This window comes from Dendropsophus ebraccatus, chromosome 4 (genome assembly GCF_027789765.1).
Source record: "Dendropsophus ebraccatus isolate aDenEbr1 chromosome 4, aDenEbr1.pat, whole genome shotgun sequence".
Lineage (NCBI taxonomy): Eukaryota > Metazoa > Chordata > Amphibia > Anura > Hylidae > Dendropsophus > Dendropsophus ebraccatus.
Window position 1 is genome coordinate 147066090 of NC_091457.1, and position 19747 is coordinate 147085836.

Genomic DNA, 19747 nt, shown 5'->3' on the forward strand with positions numbered 1-19747 from the left:
GCAGGGAGGGAGAGAAGTGCCATCTACCTCCCCCCTCCCTCCCTGCTCGGTGCTGCTGCCATAGATACACACTGTACTACTGCCCCATCATTTGCTCATAGTATGAGCAGGTAATGGGGGAGTAGTACCAGGGCCGATCTCCATGGTAAGCCTGCAGAACCGCCGCACTGGACTACACTGAACTACTACTCCTATCAACTGCTCATAGTGTGAGCAGGTGATGGGAGTAGTAGCTGGGTTATCGCTATCACATCGCCGTCGCCGCTGATGCCGCCGGGCGCAGGGGGAGCCGCTTATCACACCGGAGCCATCATGCCCCCTCCGCCTCCTTCCGGGATCCGGCAAACTTTCCCCTGTCCCGGCTGACTCCCCCCCGCCTGGCTGCCGCTCTCCGATCACACATACCGGCTTCCCCTCTCCCACACGTGCCGGCCGGGGACACCAGGAAGCACCAGGAGCCAGTATGTGTGATCGGAGAGCAACGGCAAGGCGGGGGGAGTCAGCCGGGATAGGGGGAAGTTTGCTGGATCCCGGAAGAAGGACGAGGGGGGAGCAGAGGGGGCATGATGGCTTCTGAGTGATGAGCGGCTCCCCCTGCGCCCGGCGGCGTGATAGCGATAACCCAGCTACTACTCCTATGACCTGCTCATACTATGAGCAGTTGATGGGAGTAGTTGTTCAGTGTAGTCCAGTGCGGCGGCGGGGAGCGGCGGTTCGGCAGGCTTACCATGGAGATCGGCCCTGGTACTACTCCCCCATTATCTGCTCATACAAAAGTGTGTATGTATGGCAGCAGCACCGAGCAGGGAGGGGGGAGGTAGATGCACTTCTCTCCCTCCCTGCTCAGTGCCCTCCAAATGTACCGATTGATTGATAAATGTATTCAATCAAAAACATACTGTATATTACATTTACATACACATCCATTGTAATTCCAATGGAGTGTCCAGCAGGGGCGCACTATATATAGAAGTCAATGGTACTCATTGACTTCTATCTAAAGTGCGCCCCCGGCTGGACATTTCATTGTAATTACACCCCCGGTTCGTGACATCACAGTATTTCAAAGAATCTGAAGTCTCCCTGATCTACTAAATTAAGGGAAATAGCCCTATATGTGCATTTCCCATAATTAATGTACATTAGAAATTTGTCTAATTTTTCATAAGTAATAACATATTAAAAAATAATTTTGGCCAGAGTTGTCCTTTAGGACAAACATAGACGGCTGCATCTATTAGAAGAAGACGTGAAGAAAAAAACTTAGTTGTAGACTTTTTTAATGTGTATTTGGCTCACAATATTTTTTTCATTAAAAATTAAGATCAATGCTGCAGGATTTTTCCTAGTACGTATAACATGGCTATGTGTAACTCGTTGAGGCTATTATATCTAGTGTAGCTTCTTTCTTGCCTTATATGCATTTATTGTATATCTGCATCTTATTTATAGTCTTGATTGAAAATGTTTAAATCTGTCCATAACAAAAAAAGAAAAGAAATCACCCCATACATGCTCATTTATAATAATAATAATAATACGCTATAGAGACATATGGGGCCCCACGACATAGTGATGACAGAGCTGAAGTAGGAAAGACTGTGACTGTACAGGAATATGAGACGATGGGAGTAAAATGATGGTTGTTTGCTGCCGGACATTACAATAGCAGGAGAGATGTTAAAACTCTAAAACAGGAAATAACAGCGATGTGGAGAAAACGAAAGACTACGGTGTCACAAGTTGCATTGGAAAAGTTTTTTTCGAAATGAGTGCAGGAGCAAGGAACACTGAGGAACACCAATAGTCTTTCTATAGATCGTTCTTCTCGTCTTCGAGAAAACATTATTTTCAAGTCTATTATTTATACAGTGTAATCCGATGCAAACAAACTAGAGTGAATCACGAGGTGTACCGCGGGTCCCTCCGGGTGGCGGGCCTCTGAAGCTAACAGGTGACGGAGAACAATTAACCCTTCCACAACCTTGGCATTTTTCCATTTGTTAACCTCCACAGTTTTGTAAGACGATTCTTGTGGTTCACAGCCACCAAAATCGGACGTAGACGATCAACATGACCGAAAACACGGCGACTGCGGCCAGTTTAGCATAGGTGGAGCGCATGTTCAGGTACTTTGCATCTTGACGGTATTTCTTGGATAAGGTTGAGAGATTGCTGGCCTTCGTATCCAGTGCTGCAAGGAAGTAGACAACACAGAATGACCTCGTGCAATTATTAAAGTTACTCTGTATTCCCAATCTGACCCCCCCCAAACCACTTGTACCTTCGGATAGCCGCTTTTAATCCAAGATCTGTCCTGGGGTCCGTTCGGCAGGTGATGCTGTTAATGTCCTAAAAAACAACTTTTAAACTTGCAGCCCTGTGTCAAACTTGCGTGGCCTAGAGTGACTATACATTAGGCTGGCACAATCTCTCTGTCCCTCCTCCCCGCCCTCTTCATCATTAGGAATGCTCCAGGCAGGTATTCTCTTATTCAGCAGCTGCACACTGCACATGAGCTGGATCGTTAAGGCACCTGCGCAGTTTTCACTGCAGAGGAATAGGAAATATCCTGCCAGTGGTATTCCTAATGATGAAGAGGGTGGGGAGGAAGGACGGAGGGGTGGTGCAAGGTTAGGGCACAGATACTCTAGGCCACGGCAGTTTGGCACAGAGCTGCAAGTTTAAAAAAATTTTTTTAGGACAATAACTGCATCACCTGCCGAACGGACCCCAGGACAGATCTTGGATTAAAAGCAGCTATCCGATGGTACAAGTGGTTTGGGGGGACAGATTGTGGGTACAGAGTCGCTTTAATCTGTCTTTAAGGACATCTATTATAGTTACAAACTTTAGACATCATGTGACCCTCACTGAGGGCTGTATCTATATTTTCCAGGAAGGCTCAATTATTGTGCAGTAAGGGCTGTATATAGTAAATATGTTACCTCTCCTCGCTCCCCGGTTTCTTCCTGGGCTCCCCACGCTTCCTGCAGCCTCCAGTGCAATTTCAGAAACAGTTTCCGTTAGTCTCTGGCTGTGGCGTTCCCATCTTGGCCAGTGATTGGCTGCACAGCCTGTGCCTTCAGAGACAGACTCTGAAGTTTTAGCAGCGGCTGCAGGGAGTGTAAGGAACCCAGGAAGACAACGCCGGAGAGCGTAGAGAGGTAACATACAGTTTATTATATTCTTTACAGATTTATCAGCCATTGGCCGTGCATCGCTCTTACACGCAGTTATTAGCAGCCGATGATTTCTGTTCCCGGCCAAAAGACACGATCAGACGATGATAGTTGTCATCAGCTGATTGTTGCCTCTATAACATAAAGCGATATCCTGCAGAATTGGCCTGATCCGGCAGATTATCGCTCTGTGTAATAGGGCCCTTAGGGGTTTATCCAAATTCAGCAGTCACCGCTAATCAAATGCCGCACATTCAGGTTTGGACAAACATGGGCATGCTCGAGGTTCGCTCACTTTTAGTATCCATGAAGGAATTTCACGTTAATCTGTACACAGCAAGCGTTGCCATACCTGCACCCTATGTATCCCTTCCTCTTGCCTTTATAAGACCTACCTGATAAAGCTTCACCACGAAGCAGGACTTCTTCAATGTTTGCCACCATGATCCTCTGAACGTCCTGTAATTCGGTATTGATGTTACCCAGATTTCTTCTAGCTCTACTGTCGATATACGTCTTCTTTGTCTTCTGAATATAATTATCTTAAAAAAAAAAAACATAATTACATAAGTGTGAAGTTGATACGATTCTGTTTTCTTCATAGCGTAAGCTTAATACAACCGCAACCATTAATAACATGCAAAAAGAAAAACTCTACACTTCTGGAGGACTGCATGAAAAGAAACCATTTAAAGGAACACTAAACATAGAAAAAACAAACAATCCAATTCATTTCTTCTTAAAAGGCATGTCTTAAGATGAGGGTGTGGGGTTTTGCAGCTCAGTTCTTCTGAAGTTAACAGAGTTGAATTGTAATACCACACACAACCTGAGGACAGTGGTGGCACTGTTTTTACAAGAATGTAGCTGTGTTTTCTTTAATCCTGGAAACGCCCTTTAAATCTTAACTATCCCCCCTCCCTCCACAGTGCAGAACAAAAATGAGGTTAGCATCACTTCTGAAGAAGGTACCTAAGCCCTTTAACCCACATATAAAATATATATTAACATGAAGGGGGAGATTTATCAAACATGGTGTAAAGTGAAACTGCCTCAGTTGCCCCTAGCAACCAATCAGATTCCACCTTTCATTCCTTAAAGACTCTTTGGAAAATGAAAGGTGGAATCTGATTGGTTGCTAGGGGCAAAAGTGATTTAATATTATATTAGGTATATAATATATTGTTGCTCAGGTATTAGGGTATGTGCACACTACGGAATCCCGAAGGAGCACCCGTCGTGAATTCCACAGCACACACACCCTCGCAGACTCTGGTGACCGTGCGCATTTCCGCTGCTACCATAGGCTTTATTCTATGGTTTGCCAGATTCTGCCATCCGCCTGAAGAACGAGCGGGATCGCGAGCTGCGGAATCCACGACGGGTGTTCTGTCGGGATTCCGCAGAGTGCACATACCCTTAGTGGACATAGAATAATGATCTGATTTAGGATATGATAATACCAGTATACCAGCCCATTATTCATACCAGCCAATTTTCCTCAGAGAGCCTGCATGAGACAAATGGTACGCTGCACCCCAGGCCACAAAGCAACAGCGTGTCAGTCTCCACTCTATCCATACCCCATTGTCCTTTTACTTATTGGAGGATAAATGTTAAAGGGATTGTTCACCAAAAAAATAATTACTTTCAAAGCAATTGGTGAAAGAAAGTGCCAGATATTTGTAATTTATGTCTATTAAAAAAAAATCTCAAGTCTTCCACTACTTATCAGCTGCTGTATGTCCTGCAGGAAGTGGTGTATTCTCTACAGTCTGTCACAGTGCTCTCTGCTGCCACCTCTGTCCATGTCAGGAACTGTCCAGAGCAGCAGCAAATCCTCAAAGAAAACCTCTACTGCGCTGGACAGTTCCTGGCATGGACAGAGGTGGCAGCAGAGAGCACTGTGTCAGACTGGAAAGAATACACCACTTCCTGCAGGACATACAGCAGTTGATAAGTAGTGGAAGACTTGAGATTTTTAATAGAAGTAAATTACAGATCTCTGGCACCAGTTGATTTGAAAGAACATCTATTCAGGTGAACAACCCATTTAATCAAATGAGGAGGCCACATAATTCTAACATGAAGTGGAGACATAGCTCTATGGAAAGGTTGTACCAATCTGTGCCATCTTTTATTTTCTCAGCAGAGGATTGAACAATAGTGAGAACTTACCGAACTCTATAAAGGAGTAAGGTCTGGACACGGTGGGGACTTTCTTTCCGTGCTGTTCATCAAACTCATTATACAGATCCTCCAGGTAAGCAAAGGCTAGCTTCTTAGGATACGACATTTCACACAGAACCAGATAGCAGACGCCTTTCTCGATTAAGTAGCTGTGGTAAAGGAGAAGAATACAGGAGTCATGACTCAATGCACCGGCAATCACTGCTGACTAGAGAAGAGCGTAACTGGAGCATGTCAGGCCTGATCATACGGCATTTGATTACTGGTGGCTGAAGAAGTTGGATGCAGCCCTATGGAATCTGGGAAAACATGGATACAGCCTATGGTCTATGGCTGTATCCATGTTTTCCCGGACTCCATAGGGCTGCATCCAACGGTAACCAAATGCAGAATAACCGGATTCGAGCATGCTCAGTGGCTTTGTGACACACTGGGTCACAGAGCATTGCACTAGAAAAATGTCCCCACGACTAATGAGGGGACAATCACACTGGTCACATCTGCTACGGATAAAACCTAACTAGATTGTGAGCCCCAATAGGCAAAGGGACTGATCTGTACAGTGCTGTGTAGGTGCTATATAAAGAAATTATTATTATTAGGCCATGGCGGAAGAGGATTGTGGAAGTGATTAATACTGATTTTACTGACTCACTGGAATGTCATGGCTCCCGCCTCCAGCGTACAGCGAGCAGGCGACTGTTCGTTCAGCTTCCGGAAGAGCTGCTTGGCTTGGTTTTGATATTGTTGCAAGTCTCGTCCAGACTGAAAAAAAAAAAAAAAAAAAAAAAGAAACATCTGAACGTTAAATACATTACAAATAACTAGAAAACAATGAAATGTTATCATTCCGGTACACGGCACAGGGGGCAGGGGGGGCAGGGTACACAGCGCAGGGAAAGATGCAGGATGAGGTGTGGGTTTTTGGGGTGTATATAATTTACTGACTTTTTACCGTGCCCGTTCTTCACCCCCCACCCATTCCTTTTAGTTCCTCCAGGGAAAATAACAATGTAATTTGTGATTGCTTGCACAATGTCTCAGTATACCGAGGCGTTACTGCTGGGCAGAGTTACACTGACTGTTACCCTATTACATCATTCCTCCAGCATGGCCCAGTAGTCATACAGCCAAGGCAGGCTGAGGGGAGGGGCCTTATCAGGACACCGGCAGCCAGCAGCGCTCATGATCACAGGAGGATGTTGATGGGTTACACAGGGAGCCCCCCCTGCCAAATCACTTAGATACCACAGCACCACCCTTGTCCTCAGGTTGTGTATGGTATTGCAACTGGACTCTATTCACTTCAGTTCAACTGAGCTGCAATACCACACACAACCTGAGGACAGGGGTGGCGCTGATTGTGAAAGAAATAAGCTCTGTATTTCTCTGTAACCCTTTTAAAGGATAAGTGATAGGTCAACAGGTGAACAAGCCCTTATAGGGGGAGTACCCGTGTGTGTACAAGCCCTTACAGTGAGAGTACTTGTGTGTAAAACAACACGTATAGTGAGAGTACATGTGTGTGAACAAGCCCTTATAATAAGAGTGCATGTGTGTGTACAAGCCCTTATAGTGAGAATATGCGTGTGTGAACAAGCCCTTATAGTGAGAGTACACGCGTGTGAACCTCCCCTTATAGTGAGTACACGCGTGTGAACCTCCCCTTAGTGAGTACCTGTGTGTGAACAAGCCCTTATAGTGAGAATATGCGTGTGTGAACAACCCCTTATAGTGAGAGTACACGCGTGTGAACCTCCCCTTATAGTGAGAGTACACGCGTGTGAACCTCCCCTTAGTGAGTACCTGTGTGTGAACAAGCCCTTATAGTGAGTACGAGTGTAACAAGCCCTTATAGTCAGAGAACAAGCCCTTATAGTGAGTACCTGTGTGTGAACAAGCCCTTATAGTGAGAGTACGAGTGTAACAAGCCCTTATGAGTGTACGTGTGTGTGTGAACAAGCCCTTACAGTGAGAGTAATGAAATGTCATACACATTTACCACACGATGAGACCGCCCCCATCAGTACTTTTTGAGACCTCATAGACTACACACCTGTGACCTTTGCCCCCACTAACATGCAGGATGTAAACTTTTTATTTTTTTATTCTTTATTAACGATGACAAAACGAGACCCCTCACAGGCTCACACCCATGACAGACGACACCAGGCTGGCATACAGCTGCCCCTCTATGTCACATGTGTATAAGTGACAGCACCTGCTGTGTGTCCCCCCCTCTCTGTCCCCCCCTAGAGGCCACGTACAGGACAAGCCCCCCGCAGCCGTCACCCACCTGCTCGTCCTCCTGCATTGAGGCGGCCAGGGGCAGGCCGTCCGCCACCCGGGCTATCATTGTCAGCAGCACCATGATGAGCACACACACCAGCCGCTGACAACTGGAAGCGATGAGTTGGCCGGAAGTGTTTCCAGCAGCTCTCGGTTGCGCTGGCCATGCTCTCTCGTTAACTCCGTCCGGGTGAGCGCGGAAGAAACGTTCCGGGAGAGAAAGGTTCCGCTGCAGGAGATGACTGCTAGGGACCAATGTCATACACAGAAGTGACCTCCATAGAAAGCCACATGCAGCCATCTCTTCATACATGTCCCTTCCCTTTACCTGACAGGGGTACTGTCAGCTGTGGCAAGAATGAAAGAACAGAAGCTGTCACTTATAGCAGTGATCCCCAGCATCTGCCTCTCCAGCTGGTACAACTACAACTCCCAGCATGCCTGATGCTCTACAATAGGAATAAAAAATTTGCAACAGCTTCGAACTTTCAGGGCATGCTGAGGGTTGTAGTTTTACAGCAGGTGTAGAGAACAAACAGAGAAAAACTGATTTTATATATATATATATATATATATATATATACATACACACACACTATATATATATATATATATATATATATATACACACATACTGTTACTGATTGCACAATGTTACCATTACACACGGTTCATGTAATACCGCCACACCATGATACGGTGACTTAATAATATTCCCATACTGTTACTGAAAAGAAATGTTCAGGTATATAGATTGATATTTCCGCCACACAGGGATTAAATATGACCTCCATACTGTTACTGAACAATACACAGACTGATATAACCAATGATACTAGTATACAAGGTTCATATAATACTGCCACACCATGACACACCGTGACTTAGTATTATCATCGCACTGTTAGTGATTATATAGTGGCATCTCTACACAGGCTCTGTAGACTATACAACTGATTACAATGCAGTTACATCTGGTGACTACAGAGGGCATCTTCTCCAAGTGGAGAGTTTACTTTTCCGGTATTTTTCTTCCGGTCCAGATGGAAATGAAAGCTACCAGTCACAAATTAAGTTTAGAGAGTTGGAAGGGTTCTGGGGTTGAGGGATGTTATACATGTGTACTTCTTTTCCTTTGTGAAAATGGCCCTTGAAGGTACTAAGTAGGGTCTCTGTCTTTTGGTATATAAATTTATCCGTGGTGAATGCTTTAGTAATGGATAGACTGAATGAATTTGTGGCCTTTTTGGTCACTGTTATGCTGTTATGTCATGCGGACTTGGAATGTACATATTGTTGAATCTGTATTTATATTCGCATCCCTTTGTAAAATATTTTTGTAAATTTTTTATAAAATTGTAAAAATAAAGGTTTGAATTTTAAAAAAAGGTTTTTAAGAGTTTGCTGCTTAGACATCTCAGACTCCTCACTTTTTCAGCAGTAGACGCCACACTTTTCCACTCCCTGCTTCTTCATAACCTACAGAAACTCCCCATTTTGCCACAACTGCCCCAATTAAAGTACCTGCTATATCTTGCAGCGCTCCTAAATAATATATCACTGCTATAGATTCTGCTCAAACAAGAGAGCAGTAATAAGACAGCACAAAACTCCTTATGCCCTCATCTCTCACAGACTGCTCCATATACACCATCTCACTGATGGATTCTTATGCCCCCTTAGCTCACAGACTATATGTAAAGGCCCAGTTTACATTCATCCGGCGATCTGGCAGCGTTTCCCTCTGGTGCAGTAGAAAAGCGTCAGAGGGAAACAGATCTTTGAACTGATCCCATTGTTTACAGTGGGATAGTTTGAAGCATCTGGAGTGTTAAAGGGGTTATCCAGCGCTACAAAAACATGGCCACTTTTCCCCCTACTGTTGTCTCCAGTTCAGGTGTGGTTTTCAATTAAGCTCCATTTACTTCTATGAAACTGAGTTTCAAAACCCTACCCAATCTGGAGACAACAGTAGGGGGAAAGTGGCCATGTTTTTGTAGCGCTGGATAACCCCTTTAATAGTGCCGCCAGGTCATCAGACAGGCCGTATGTCTGAACATATCTTGCAGCATTCTGACGTGCAGCCTGTTCAATGATCCGGCACCAAATCAATTAAAGTCTATAAAGAGCCAGATGAATGGTTGTGTGCAGACGTATGCATTATGCATCATACAGCTTTTGTCTCCAGGGCTTCTAGAAGGAGAGAAGAGCACTATCCATCTACAGTAGACAGCTCCCTGTTGTACCCCTATAGTAGATGGCCTCCTCTGGTGCTGCCTCTGATAGTTGCTGGCCCTATAGTAGCTTACCCTATGGTAGCTGGCCCCCTATGAGTTGTACCCCTATAGTATTGGCCCCTGAGCTGCTCCGCCCTATAATAGCTGACCCCCTGTAATGCTGTCCTTGTGTGTTTCCCCTTTTTGCATTGCTTTAATTATAGAAAATGATTCAAATTAATAAAGAAAAAACTGATAGAATAAACTCATGGCAACTGATTTTTTTTTTTTTTTTTTTTTTTTTAAGGATAGAAAGCCTGATGACAGCTGGTGCCTTTTTAGCATCAGTTGTGGTCAGTTTGTGACAAAAAAAATGAAACGGATCAAACTGATATATGTAAGGCCAGCCTTATTCAGCCTCCTGATGTCCCCAGACTGCTCCTAATGTCCCCATGCCTCACATCTAAATAACTGGCATTGGAGTGATCTCTGAAGTCAGTCATTGCTGACAGGCATCAGCTGCAAATAGCAACCGAAACCTGCTGGGTCTGGCACAGCCAGTACCAAACTCCCTCCCACCCGTGTCGAAAATATATTTCATAGGTTGAGGAGGGGTTAATAATTGTGATCCATGGCTTACTGGTATAGTATAGTGTTAAAGTGTGGTCCTAAGAATGTGCACTTTATCGATTGGTTCCCAGGGAGTTAAATGCATTATAAATGTACTCACAGTAGCTAAAAGCTTTGGATGTCCAGGCATGATGGGAGTTGTAGTTTTGCAACAGCTGGAGAGCCAATGTTCTCTACTCCTGTTCTACGCAAAGTCATTACTTATTACCACTTCATACAGCAGATCTGCCCCATGTGTCAGGCAACTAGCACCAGTCAGGATTAGGTTTCTTCGTGTTTTTACTGAGTTATTTTAAGGGTGCATTCCACCTACAGGATCCGCAGCAGATCTGCAGCAGATCCGCAGCAGATTTGATGGTGCAGATTTGATGCTGTGTTCAGTTATTTAAATAAAATCTGCTACGGAAAATACGCTGCGGATCCGGTATGTGTGAACGTACCCGAACATTCTGCAAGAACACACCCAATGATCTATGTTGCAAAGTGAAACATTAAAGCGAATGTACCATTAGGATTCCTGACTTTTCTTTTCTCTACTACCTTGATGGCGCCAGTGTGGTGATCCCGGTGGAGCAGTCCTTTTTTGAAAACGCAGCCCGGTTCCCTCTGAAGGTGGGCCCGGCCATGGGGATGGGAATTTATGTAAGACAGATGTAGACATATGCCAGTCTTGATAAATTCTGCCCTATACCCTTTCCTTTCAAGGTACACCTGAATGATACATATACTATACCCCTCATTATATACATTAGTGCCGGAGCCGCACTCTCTATTGTGTGACCTGTCAGGCTTGTGCGCCCGCTATTCAATGAATAGTGGCCGCACAAAGCTGACATGTCAGTTTTTTGTGTGGCCACTAGGAATTCCGGCTGGAGTGTATACTATGGGGGAGATTTATCAAACTGGTGTAAAGTAGAATTGTCTTAGGGCCCTATTCCACAGTAGCGATAATCGGCCGAATCGGACCCATTCGACCCGATTTGTCCGATTTTCGCTCGGAGGAATGGAGAGAACGATCAGCCAATGATCGTATCATCGGCTGATCGTTCATTTAGGTTCAGACCTAAAATCGTCGTTCACCACCAGCGCATTGCTACGGTTAAATAGCGGTGCACGGCGGCGACCGACGATTTCAGTAGGACCATACATTATCTGTCCGGGCGCAGGTCTTCTTCTTCCTCCCGGTCCCGCGCCGCAGCATCGGCTTCGGAGCGGGGCTGTCTGAACTTACAGACCGCTCAGCCAATCACTGGCCAGAAATGCCGCGGCCAGTGATTGGCTGAGTGGTCTGTCAGTTCAGATCAGAGTCCACCTTTAATTCCTCACATATTCTTCGAGAAATGAAAGGTGGAATCTCATTGGTTGCTAGGGGCAACTAAGACAATTCTACTTTACACCAGTTTGATAAATCTCCTCCTATGTGTATACACTCTGGCTGGAATTCCCTCTGACTTCAATGGAATGTATCTTTTCTATTGATCACTGCCTTTGTTGCAATTTGCAACAATGGCCATGATTCATAAAAAAGATATGTTGTATGAACATAGCCTTACATTGTACCCCCATTCTATTGTCCAGTACAGCACACCTGACTCTCATTCTATGTATGCTATAGCCCTGTATCCACCTGGACTGTATAGAAACTATTTATTCATATTATATATACTATAGCTTGGTATACTGTACTTCATATTATATATACTATAGCTTGGTATACTGTACTTCTTATGTGCTATTTATGCACACATTTATATTGCTGTATAATATCTGCACCACGCTGAGCCAAGACGCCGCACTCCATTAACTATGCTCCTCGTGGTCCCTTTACACATGTCACATCAGCTGCGGTGAGTGCCCCAGACCTCCTCTTAACCCTTTATGTACCATATGATATTATATTATCAAGTTTATGCACAGTGCACTTTCATAGCACAACGATCACACATGTGTACACTATCTTGGAGACCTTTATGTACTAGGTCTAGCCATCTTACATACGCACTTCACCTTATTTTGTATCATATTTTATTTTGTTTTTATATGCAAATGTATTTATGACGTCATTGATTATGCAAAGCTGTTGGCTATAAAATGACATCACTTGGACACTCCCACTATGCTTGATAATGACCTCGTGAGGAGGTCGAAACGTCGCATCTTTTGTATCTTTTGTACTTTATGGAATAAATCACGTTTTTTACCACCTATGCTGGCGTGCTGAGGAATATCTGGATATATATATATATATATATATATATATATATATATAATATTATTATTATTATTATTTTTTATCGACAAATACATCAAGCAATTGGAAAGATTCAATATCTACAATGTCCACCCTTTGTCTTCAAAACGTCTGAGCCAAATCCCGACTGTTGGTAACTTATTCTTGACTAATCAGTGGTTGCAGTCTATCACAATTTCTGTGACTTTGTTTGACCATCCATGTCTTAAGGACTGACCACAGGTATACTTGTTTTCCTGGACTTGGGCAGTATCCAACTTCTTCAGCCACTGGTATTCAAATGCTGCATGCTCGAAGTTTGCTCAAAGTTGCTCTTGGAGGATGTTTAGAGACCATTCTTTATTCATGGCCTTGTTCTTAAGGCCTCATTACACCAAAGGATCATTGGCCGTACTTGACCGAAAACTGGGCGATAACATGCATGATGTTGGCTGATCGTGGTCTTTCAACAGGTTGAAAAATCACAATAACAACAGTGACGGTGGTACGAGTGTAGTGGTCTGTGCCCCCTGAATGTGCTCCCTGTGCCCCTCCCCCCCCCTCCCCCTCTGCTCAATGTTTCTTCGTGTATCAGCACAGGCAGTGAGCAGGGAACCAGGAGGAAGGGAGCGCTGACCTGTTCCCCAGCAGTTCTCTGGTTCCTACCAAAAGTATCCAAAGAGCAGCAACTCATGAGCCAGAGTCAAGGGCAGCCAAGGATCATTGGGGAGCAAAGGCTAATCATTCTGATCCAATCCCACGACCAGATGTTTACCTGGGGAAAAGATGGCAGAGGCACTGTACTACTCCGGGCAATGTTCTGCTGAGAAATCTTGGGTCCTGACATTCATGTAGATGTTACTAAAACACACGATAAAGAAGAGCGCACAGCCTGGCTCCCCACTGTCCGGTCCTGGCCAGCCGTGTCCACCAGCTACTCCATGGTGCTCAGTCCCAGAAACAACACGTATAACAGAAGTCCAAAAAGGATAGGACGGCACTCACCGATGTAGTAAACAATCCGGCTTTGTTCAGGCAAAACAATACAACATGGGGGAGAGAACAGTCCGGTGACCTCGGTTTCGCGGCTGCTTTCGCTTTGCCGACCCCGTACGTAACCAAGGTCACCCAACGGTTTTCTCCCCCATGTTGTGTTGTTTTACCTAAATAAAGCCAGATACTTTCCTACATTGGTGAGTGCCGTCCTATACTTCTTCTTGGACTTCTTTTATTAAAACACATACCACCTCTGAAAACAGGATAATTGCCATTCTTCACTGCAAGAAATTGTTCATGAATTGTTTGATAGACATAATAAATAGATCAAGTGGCTGACTTGGTCTCAAATTCTCCAGATCTCCATCCAATTTAACATCTGTGGGATGTAATGGGAAGCATAGACAGCCTAGCTAAATATGACAGTAGAAAACCTTAGATAAAGGGACGGCCAAGCTCAAGAGTAATCCTACAGTAAAACACAGAGCAAGTTTAGCTGCTCTCTACTGACAAGTGCTCAGCTTTGTAGGAAGGACACTACAAGCCAGCTCCACCCAGAGCAGAGACCTGGGACTTGTACTACCCTAATAGGACGGAAACCCGACAATTTGGGGCAGAAGGCGGTTAGGTGAGATAACTAGACTCATCCATAAGTGAGTATGAGGATTCTTCAAACACTTCTCAACGCTTCACCACATCCTGGCTGAGTACAAAGTACATTAGCCAAGGGCCCGCCTATCTCCTGTGTTGTTTCTTCTATTAACTTATCTATCTGCCTTCCTTTTCCCACTTAAATTGGAAGTTGGATTGTAGAGAATTTCATAGTGTAGTTGGGAGGGTAATGTCAGTTTTAGAATAGTTAACTGTGAAGTTACTAACTTTCCTGAATTTATCTAATTCCTCTATGATAGAAGGAAGGGATGTGTGGGGTCTGTAAAAAAAGTAAAAGGTCATCAGCATAGAGTACTAATTGTATTCTATTGTATTGCGTAGAACGAACTGTGATGCCATGAATGTCAGGGTTTGATCTTAAGGCGACTGCGAGATGTTCCATCACCAATGTCTATAGAAGGCGGGACAGTGGGCACCCTTGTCTTGTCCCGTTGCCAATTTTGAAGGGGTTAGACAGAATGCCGTTGGTTTTGACCCTAGATGTTGGGTCTGAGTACATTGACATGATTCTAGATAGCATTGTTGGGCCTAAGCCTATCTGACACAGGGTGTGTTCCAAGAAGTCCCAATATACTCTGTCGAATGCCTTTTCGACGTCGACAGAGACAAGGCATTACAGGGTTTTAGTTTTTTGGGCGTGAGATATAAGCAGGAGCGTTTTATTGGTGTTATCCCTAGCCTTGCGACCTGCAACCTGGTCATCAGAGATAATGGAGGGTAGGATTTCAGAAAGGCCACTGGCTATTAGTTTAGAATATAATTTAACATCTACATTTATCAATTAGATGGGGCAAAAATTGGCAGATGTTGTGGGGTCCTTACCAGGTTTTGGAAGGACAGTGATATGGGCCTCAAGTGATTGTGGTGGGAAAGGGGTAAGAGTGAAAGCCGAACTTATCTACCTGTTGGAATACTGTATTGACTATTTTTTGCACTAAAGTACTTGAGCACTGTTTGTAACTGTTTGCACTAAGATACCTTTTTTTCAAGTAAAGTTTACTAGTTGTTTAAAGTGGGACTCTACCATCACATCTGCACTTACACTCCACACATCTGTCCAAACCAAGGTCGGGTTGACGGGGGTGGGTGTTATCACTACTGGCCACCATGACAAGTAGCCTACAAAACACCAGAACCCACCAGCAGGCATAACATCAGTTCCAGCAACCCGGGCCACAGCAGAGGAACCAGGTAGTATATAGACCATAGGGCCATTGAGAAATCGGGACAGGGGGACCAGGAAGTACATAGACCGCCAGGGGACTGGGGACTATTGGGAGATCGGGACAGAGGACCAGGAAGTACAGAGACCACCAGGGGACTGGGGACCATAGAGAGTTCGGGACAGAGGGACCAGGAAGTACCCTAACCCAATACCATAATTCAAGCAGCAGTAATAATTCCTATTAGCATTAAAGCCAAGTCCTGTAATTAAGGTGATTTCTATAAAATCACAAACATTTAACTACTTTTAGAATTTTTTTTATTGCTTACAATTCAATGTAACAGAAAAATAATAACTCTATATAACTATTTTACAGTGTCAAATGTCAGAGAAATCATCCAAATATCTTCCCAATTCTTCATCTGTTTCCAGTCAACTGAAAAGATGGTCGAAACGCATTGTTGCTTCGTTTGGCCTAAATTTTGAAAATAAAAAATTAATATTTCTTATATATATATATATATATATATATATATATATATATATATATATATATTATATATATATATATATATATATATATATATATATATATATATATATATGCTGTATATATTATATGTGTATATTTCCAATATAGCCTACAGTTAACCCTACAAAAGACAAACCTTCATATAGGCCCACCATCGGAAAAAAAAAGCAGGCATATTTTCTTTAGTTAAAGGTATCAATAACTACATACACTTGGTTCTATCATATTCAAAATGACCTGATATAAACTGATATGTCATATATACCACATGATGAACTCTTTACTTGGCCAAGATCTTCATTCCCTATTATTAGTATAACAGATATATATATAAATATGTATACTATAGCATATATACACCAGCCAGACCCACTGCTTTTAGAGCAGAGTGGTGGTCGGTTACCTAGACAACAATCTATCAACAATGGAAGGGTAAGAGTAGCATATCAGGAGAAAGAGGTACATTTGGTAAATGATTATATTTGCAAAAATATTTCACTTGATGATCCCTACAAGTATAACTATATTAGCTGAGATTTGTCTCTCCTCACTGGAAGAAATAACATTTAGTATTTCATGTTTTATCTATTACTAGCAGATCCTTACCAATAGACTGAATCTCGCTTTCTTCAATACGCCGCAGGTAGATGTAACTGTGAGGAAAACATAAATATGTGCATAATAAGTAAAAAGTTAACCAGGAGTTAAAACGGAAAAGTCAGGCCAAAATCTATTTTTATTAATATGTTATTTCCTAAGCAAAGTTAGACAAATCCCTAATATACAGTAATTATGGGAAATGCACATATAGTGCTATTTTCCTCAATTTAGAAGATCAGGCAGGCTTCAATTTCTCTAAAAAAAAAAAAAAAAGTGACATCACGACCTGGTCTATACCTAAGAGGTCCAGCAGGGGGCACAGTATATGTAGAAATTACATGTAAAAAATAATTACAGGGCCCTTCCTGTGCTTTCTGCTGCTGAAGGGCCACTCTATCACACCCACTTATATATCCCCCTTTATTTCTTCCCACGTTCATGCTTTGATCGGCCTAGTGTGCATGTGTTGAATGAGGAGATGGTAGGAAGTGGCTGCCAGACACTTATCTCTCTGAGAACAAAACTGCAGAGACTCTTCTCTGCCCTAAGGTCTGCTGTCAGGGAGAGTTGGGAGACATATGATACGACCAGCCAGTCCATAGCTGAGCTGCAGTTACACGTCACCACCACTATACAATGAACGGCGCCAACTGCTTCAAGCCCTGTTCAGTGTGTAGTGGAGGTTTTGCCCAGAGTGCCCCTTTAAGTTGACAATATTTAAGTTTCATGTGTATAGATTTTTGTTTCATGCACAATTTGACCCCGACTACTTACGTTGTTTCACGATAAGCTTTTCCATGCCTTCTTTTGCGAGGTTTACGTGTTTCACATGAGCTGATGCTTTCTGTAGCAGCAATTCCTGCTCTTTCACCTTGTTTTTCAGGGTGCAGATCTCATCTTTCATCATCTGTTCCTATCATAGAAGCTGTGCATCAGTAACAAGGCAGCACAAATACATGGCTGTGTATAAGCTAAGAGGCATAGCCCTATAATACAGACACATGACACTCCGGACATATACTGAATATCATTCTTTACAATTACAGCCACTTTAGCTTTGGTTTTATGGGTGCATTTTAGCTTTTTACATTAATAGGCAAAGCCACAGCTAAGTATTTGCATGGTTGTGTTTTATTTGCAGTACAACAAAGGAGACGGCATGCAAAATCTGGTCATTAATGCCCAACATGCAAACTGCTTTACTAACATTATTACTGGATTAAATAGTTTATTGTGCTTCTTTTTTAAAGCGGTACTCCGGCGAAAATGTTTTTCTTTCAAATGAACTGGTTTTAGAAAGTCATATAGATTTGTAATTTACTTCTATTAAAAAATCTCCAGTCTTCCACTACGTATCAGCTACGTATCAGTAGTGTATTCTTTCCTCTCTGACACAGTACTCTCTGCTGCCACCTCTGTCCATGTCAGGAACTGTCTAGAGCAGGAGAGGTTTTTATATGGGGATTTGCTCATGCTCTGGACAGTTCCTCACATAGACAGAGGTGGCAGCAGAGAGCAGTATGTCAGACTGGAGAGAATACACCACTTCCTGCAGCTGATAAGTACTGGAATACTGGAGATTTGTGCACGCACCCTAGAGGAGAGAGGAGGAGCTGCAGTGGCAAGGAACTCAAGCTTAGGAGAGAATAAGTGTCAGTGGCCACTCACTGTCATGGACCATTTGGGAACCGAAGCAAGAGAGGGATGAGCTGCTGAACGTTGATGGGAGATACCCAGCAGGGTTACTCAATTTACATTTACAATTTACAGAACAATATTCACCTCTTGTGCCTGGTGTTTGTTCACTGGTTGTGTAGGTTGCGTCATGGTCCAGAACAAGTTGAGTACAGAATGTGATTCCTCCAAAACATTATCCAGGGTCTTAATAGCAGAAAAAAACTTGCTGACACTTCCACAATCCATCACCTAAAAAAAAAAATTAAAGAAAAATAATATGAAAACATGTTCACGTCCAAAAAAAGAATCTATCAGATCTCCCAACACATCTAGTAGTGGTAGTTCGGTAAAAAAACAAAACAAAGAAAAAAACGTGTTCCTCTAAGCTCTATATTGTACTGTTACTTTCTTATGACTAGGAGAATTGTAACACTCAAGCTTAAAGGGGCACTCCAGAGGGGGGAAAAAATGAAATGCCAGAAAGATTTGTAATTTACTTCTATTTTAAAATCTCAATTCTTCCAGTACCTATGAGCTGCTGTATGTCATGCAGGAAGTAGTGTATTCTTTCCAGTCTGACACAGTGCTCTCTGCTGCCACCTCTGTCCATGTCTAGAAGTACTGGAAGGCTTAAGGGTTTCTTTTAATAGAAGTAATGAGATGAGTTTTTCCCTCTAGGGTTCCCCTTTAACTTGCAACACTATAATAAAGCAGAATATACCCTAAACAAAAGGGCACGGCATTAGCCTCTGTGCCGACTGTTACCTTGCCTCCATGTGCTTCCAGGAATGGAACACGCGCTTCAATGTTGTGTATTAGTGTCTTCCCATTCAGTAGATTCTTCTTTAATGTATTAAAATCATCAGCGTGACAAACTATATAAAGTCCGTTTCTGCCGTCTGTATTCATATGAGGAGCATTACTTAAGTATACAGAATTGCAGCACACGTCTAGAAAAAAATTGCAGGTATTGAAAAGATGTTAGTTTTATTGTAGTGTAATATCTTCTAATAGTTGAAAAAAAAAAGTTAACTGGTGCCAGAAAGTGTCAGAGATTTGTAATTTACTTCTGTTAAAAAAAATTAAAGTCTTCCAGTACTTATAAGCTGCTGAATGTCCTGCAGGAAGTGGTGTATTTTTTCCCGTCTGGAGAGCAGGAGAGTTTTTCTATGAGGATTTGCTACTGCTCTGAACAGTTCCTGACATGGACAGAGGAGGCAGCAGAGAGCACTGTGTCAGACTGGAAAGAATACACCCCTTTCATGCAGGACATACAGCAGCTGATAAGTACTGGAAGACTTGAGATTTATTTAATAGAATTAAGTTACAAATCTCTATGGCACTTTCTGGCACCAGTTGATTTGAAAG

At 43.1% G+C, this 19747-nt stretch overlaps 2 protein-coding genes across 4 annotated transcripts in view; both read right to left on the reverse strand.

Annotated features, from left to right (window-relative positions):
- Positions 1-1263: 1263 nt before the first annotated feature.
- SEC22B (SEC22 homolog B, vesicle trafficking protein) lies at positions 1264-7809 on the reverse strand. The gene is made up of 5 exons (XM_069968951.1): positions 7669-7809; positions 6028-6137; positions 5361-5521; positions 3578-3724; positions 1264-2194 (listed from the first exon to the last, which is right to left on the reverse strand). The coding sequence occupies exons 1-5, from the start codon at positions 7741-7743 to the stop codon at positions 2040-2042; spliced, it is 648 nt and encodes a 215-aa protein (XP_069825052.1). The 5' UTR covers positions 7744-7809; the 3' UTR covers positions 1264-2039.
- Positions 7810-15872: 8063 nt separating this feature from the next.
- PDE4DIP (phosphodiesterase 4D interacting protein) overlaps positions 15873-19747 on the reverse strand; it is a 73580-nt gene continuing 69705 nt past the window's right edge. For all 3 annotated transcript variants that reach the window (XM_069967387.1, XM_069967385.1, XM_069967386.1), the window contains 5 exons: positions 19145-19329; positions 18485-18628; positions 17477-17615; positions 16709-16755; positions 15873-16045 (listed from right to left, as the gene is read on the reverse strand). In XM_069967387.1, coding sequence (XP_069823488.1) covers positions 15989-16045; positions 16709-16755; positions 17477-17615; positions 18485-18628; positions 19145-19329 — 572 coding nt within the window. In that variant the 3' untranslated portion in view covers positions 15873-15988. The remainder of the gene's footprint in view (positions 16046-16708; positions 16756-17476; positions 17616-18484; positions 18629-19144; positions 19330-19747) is intronic.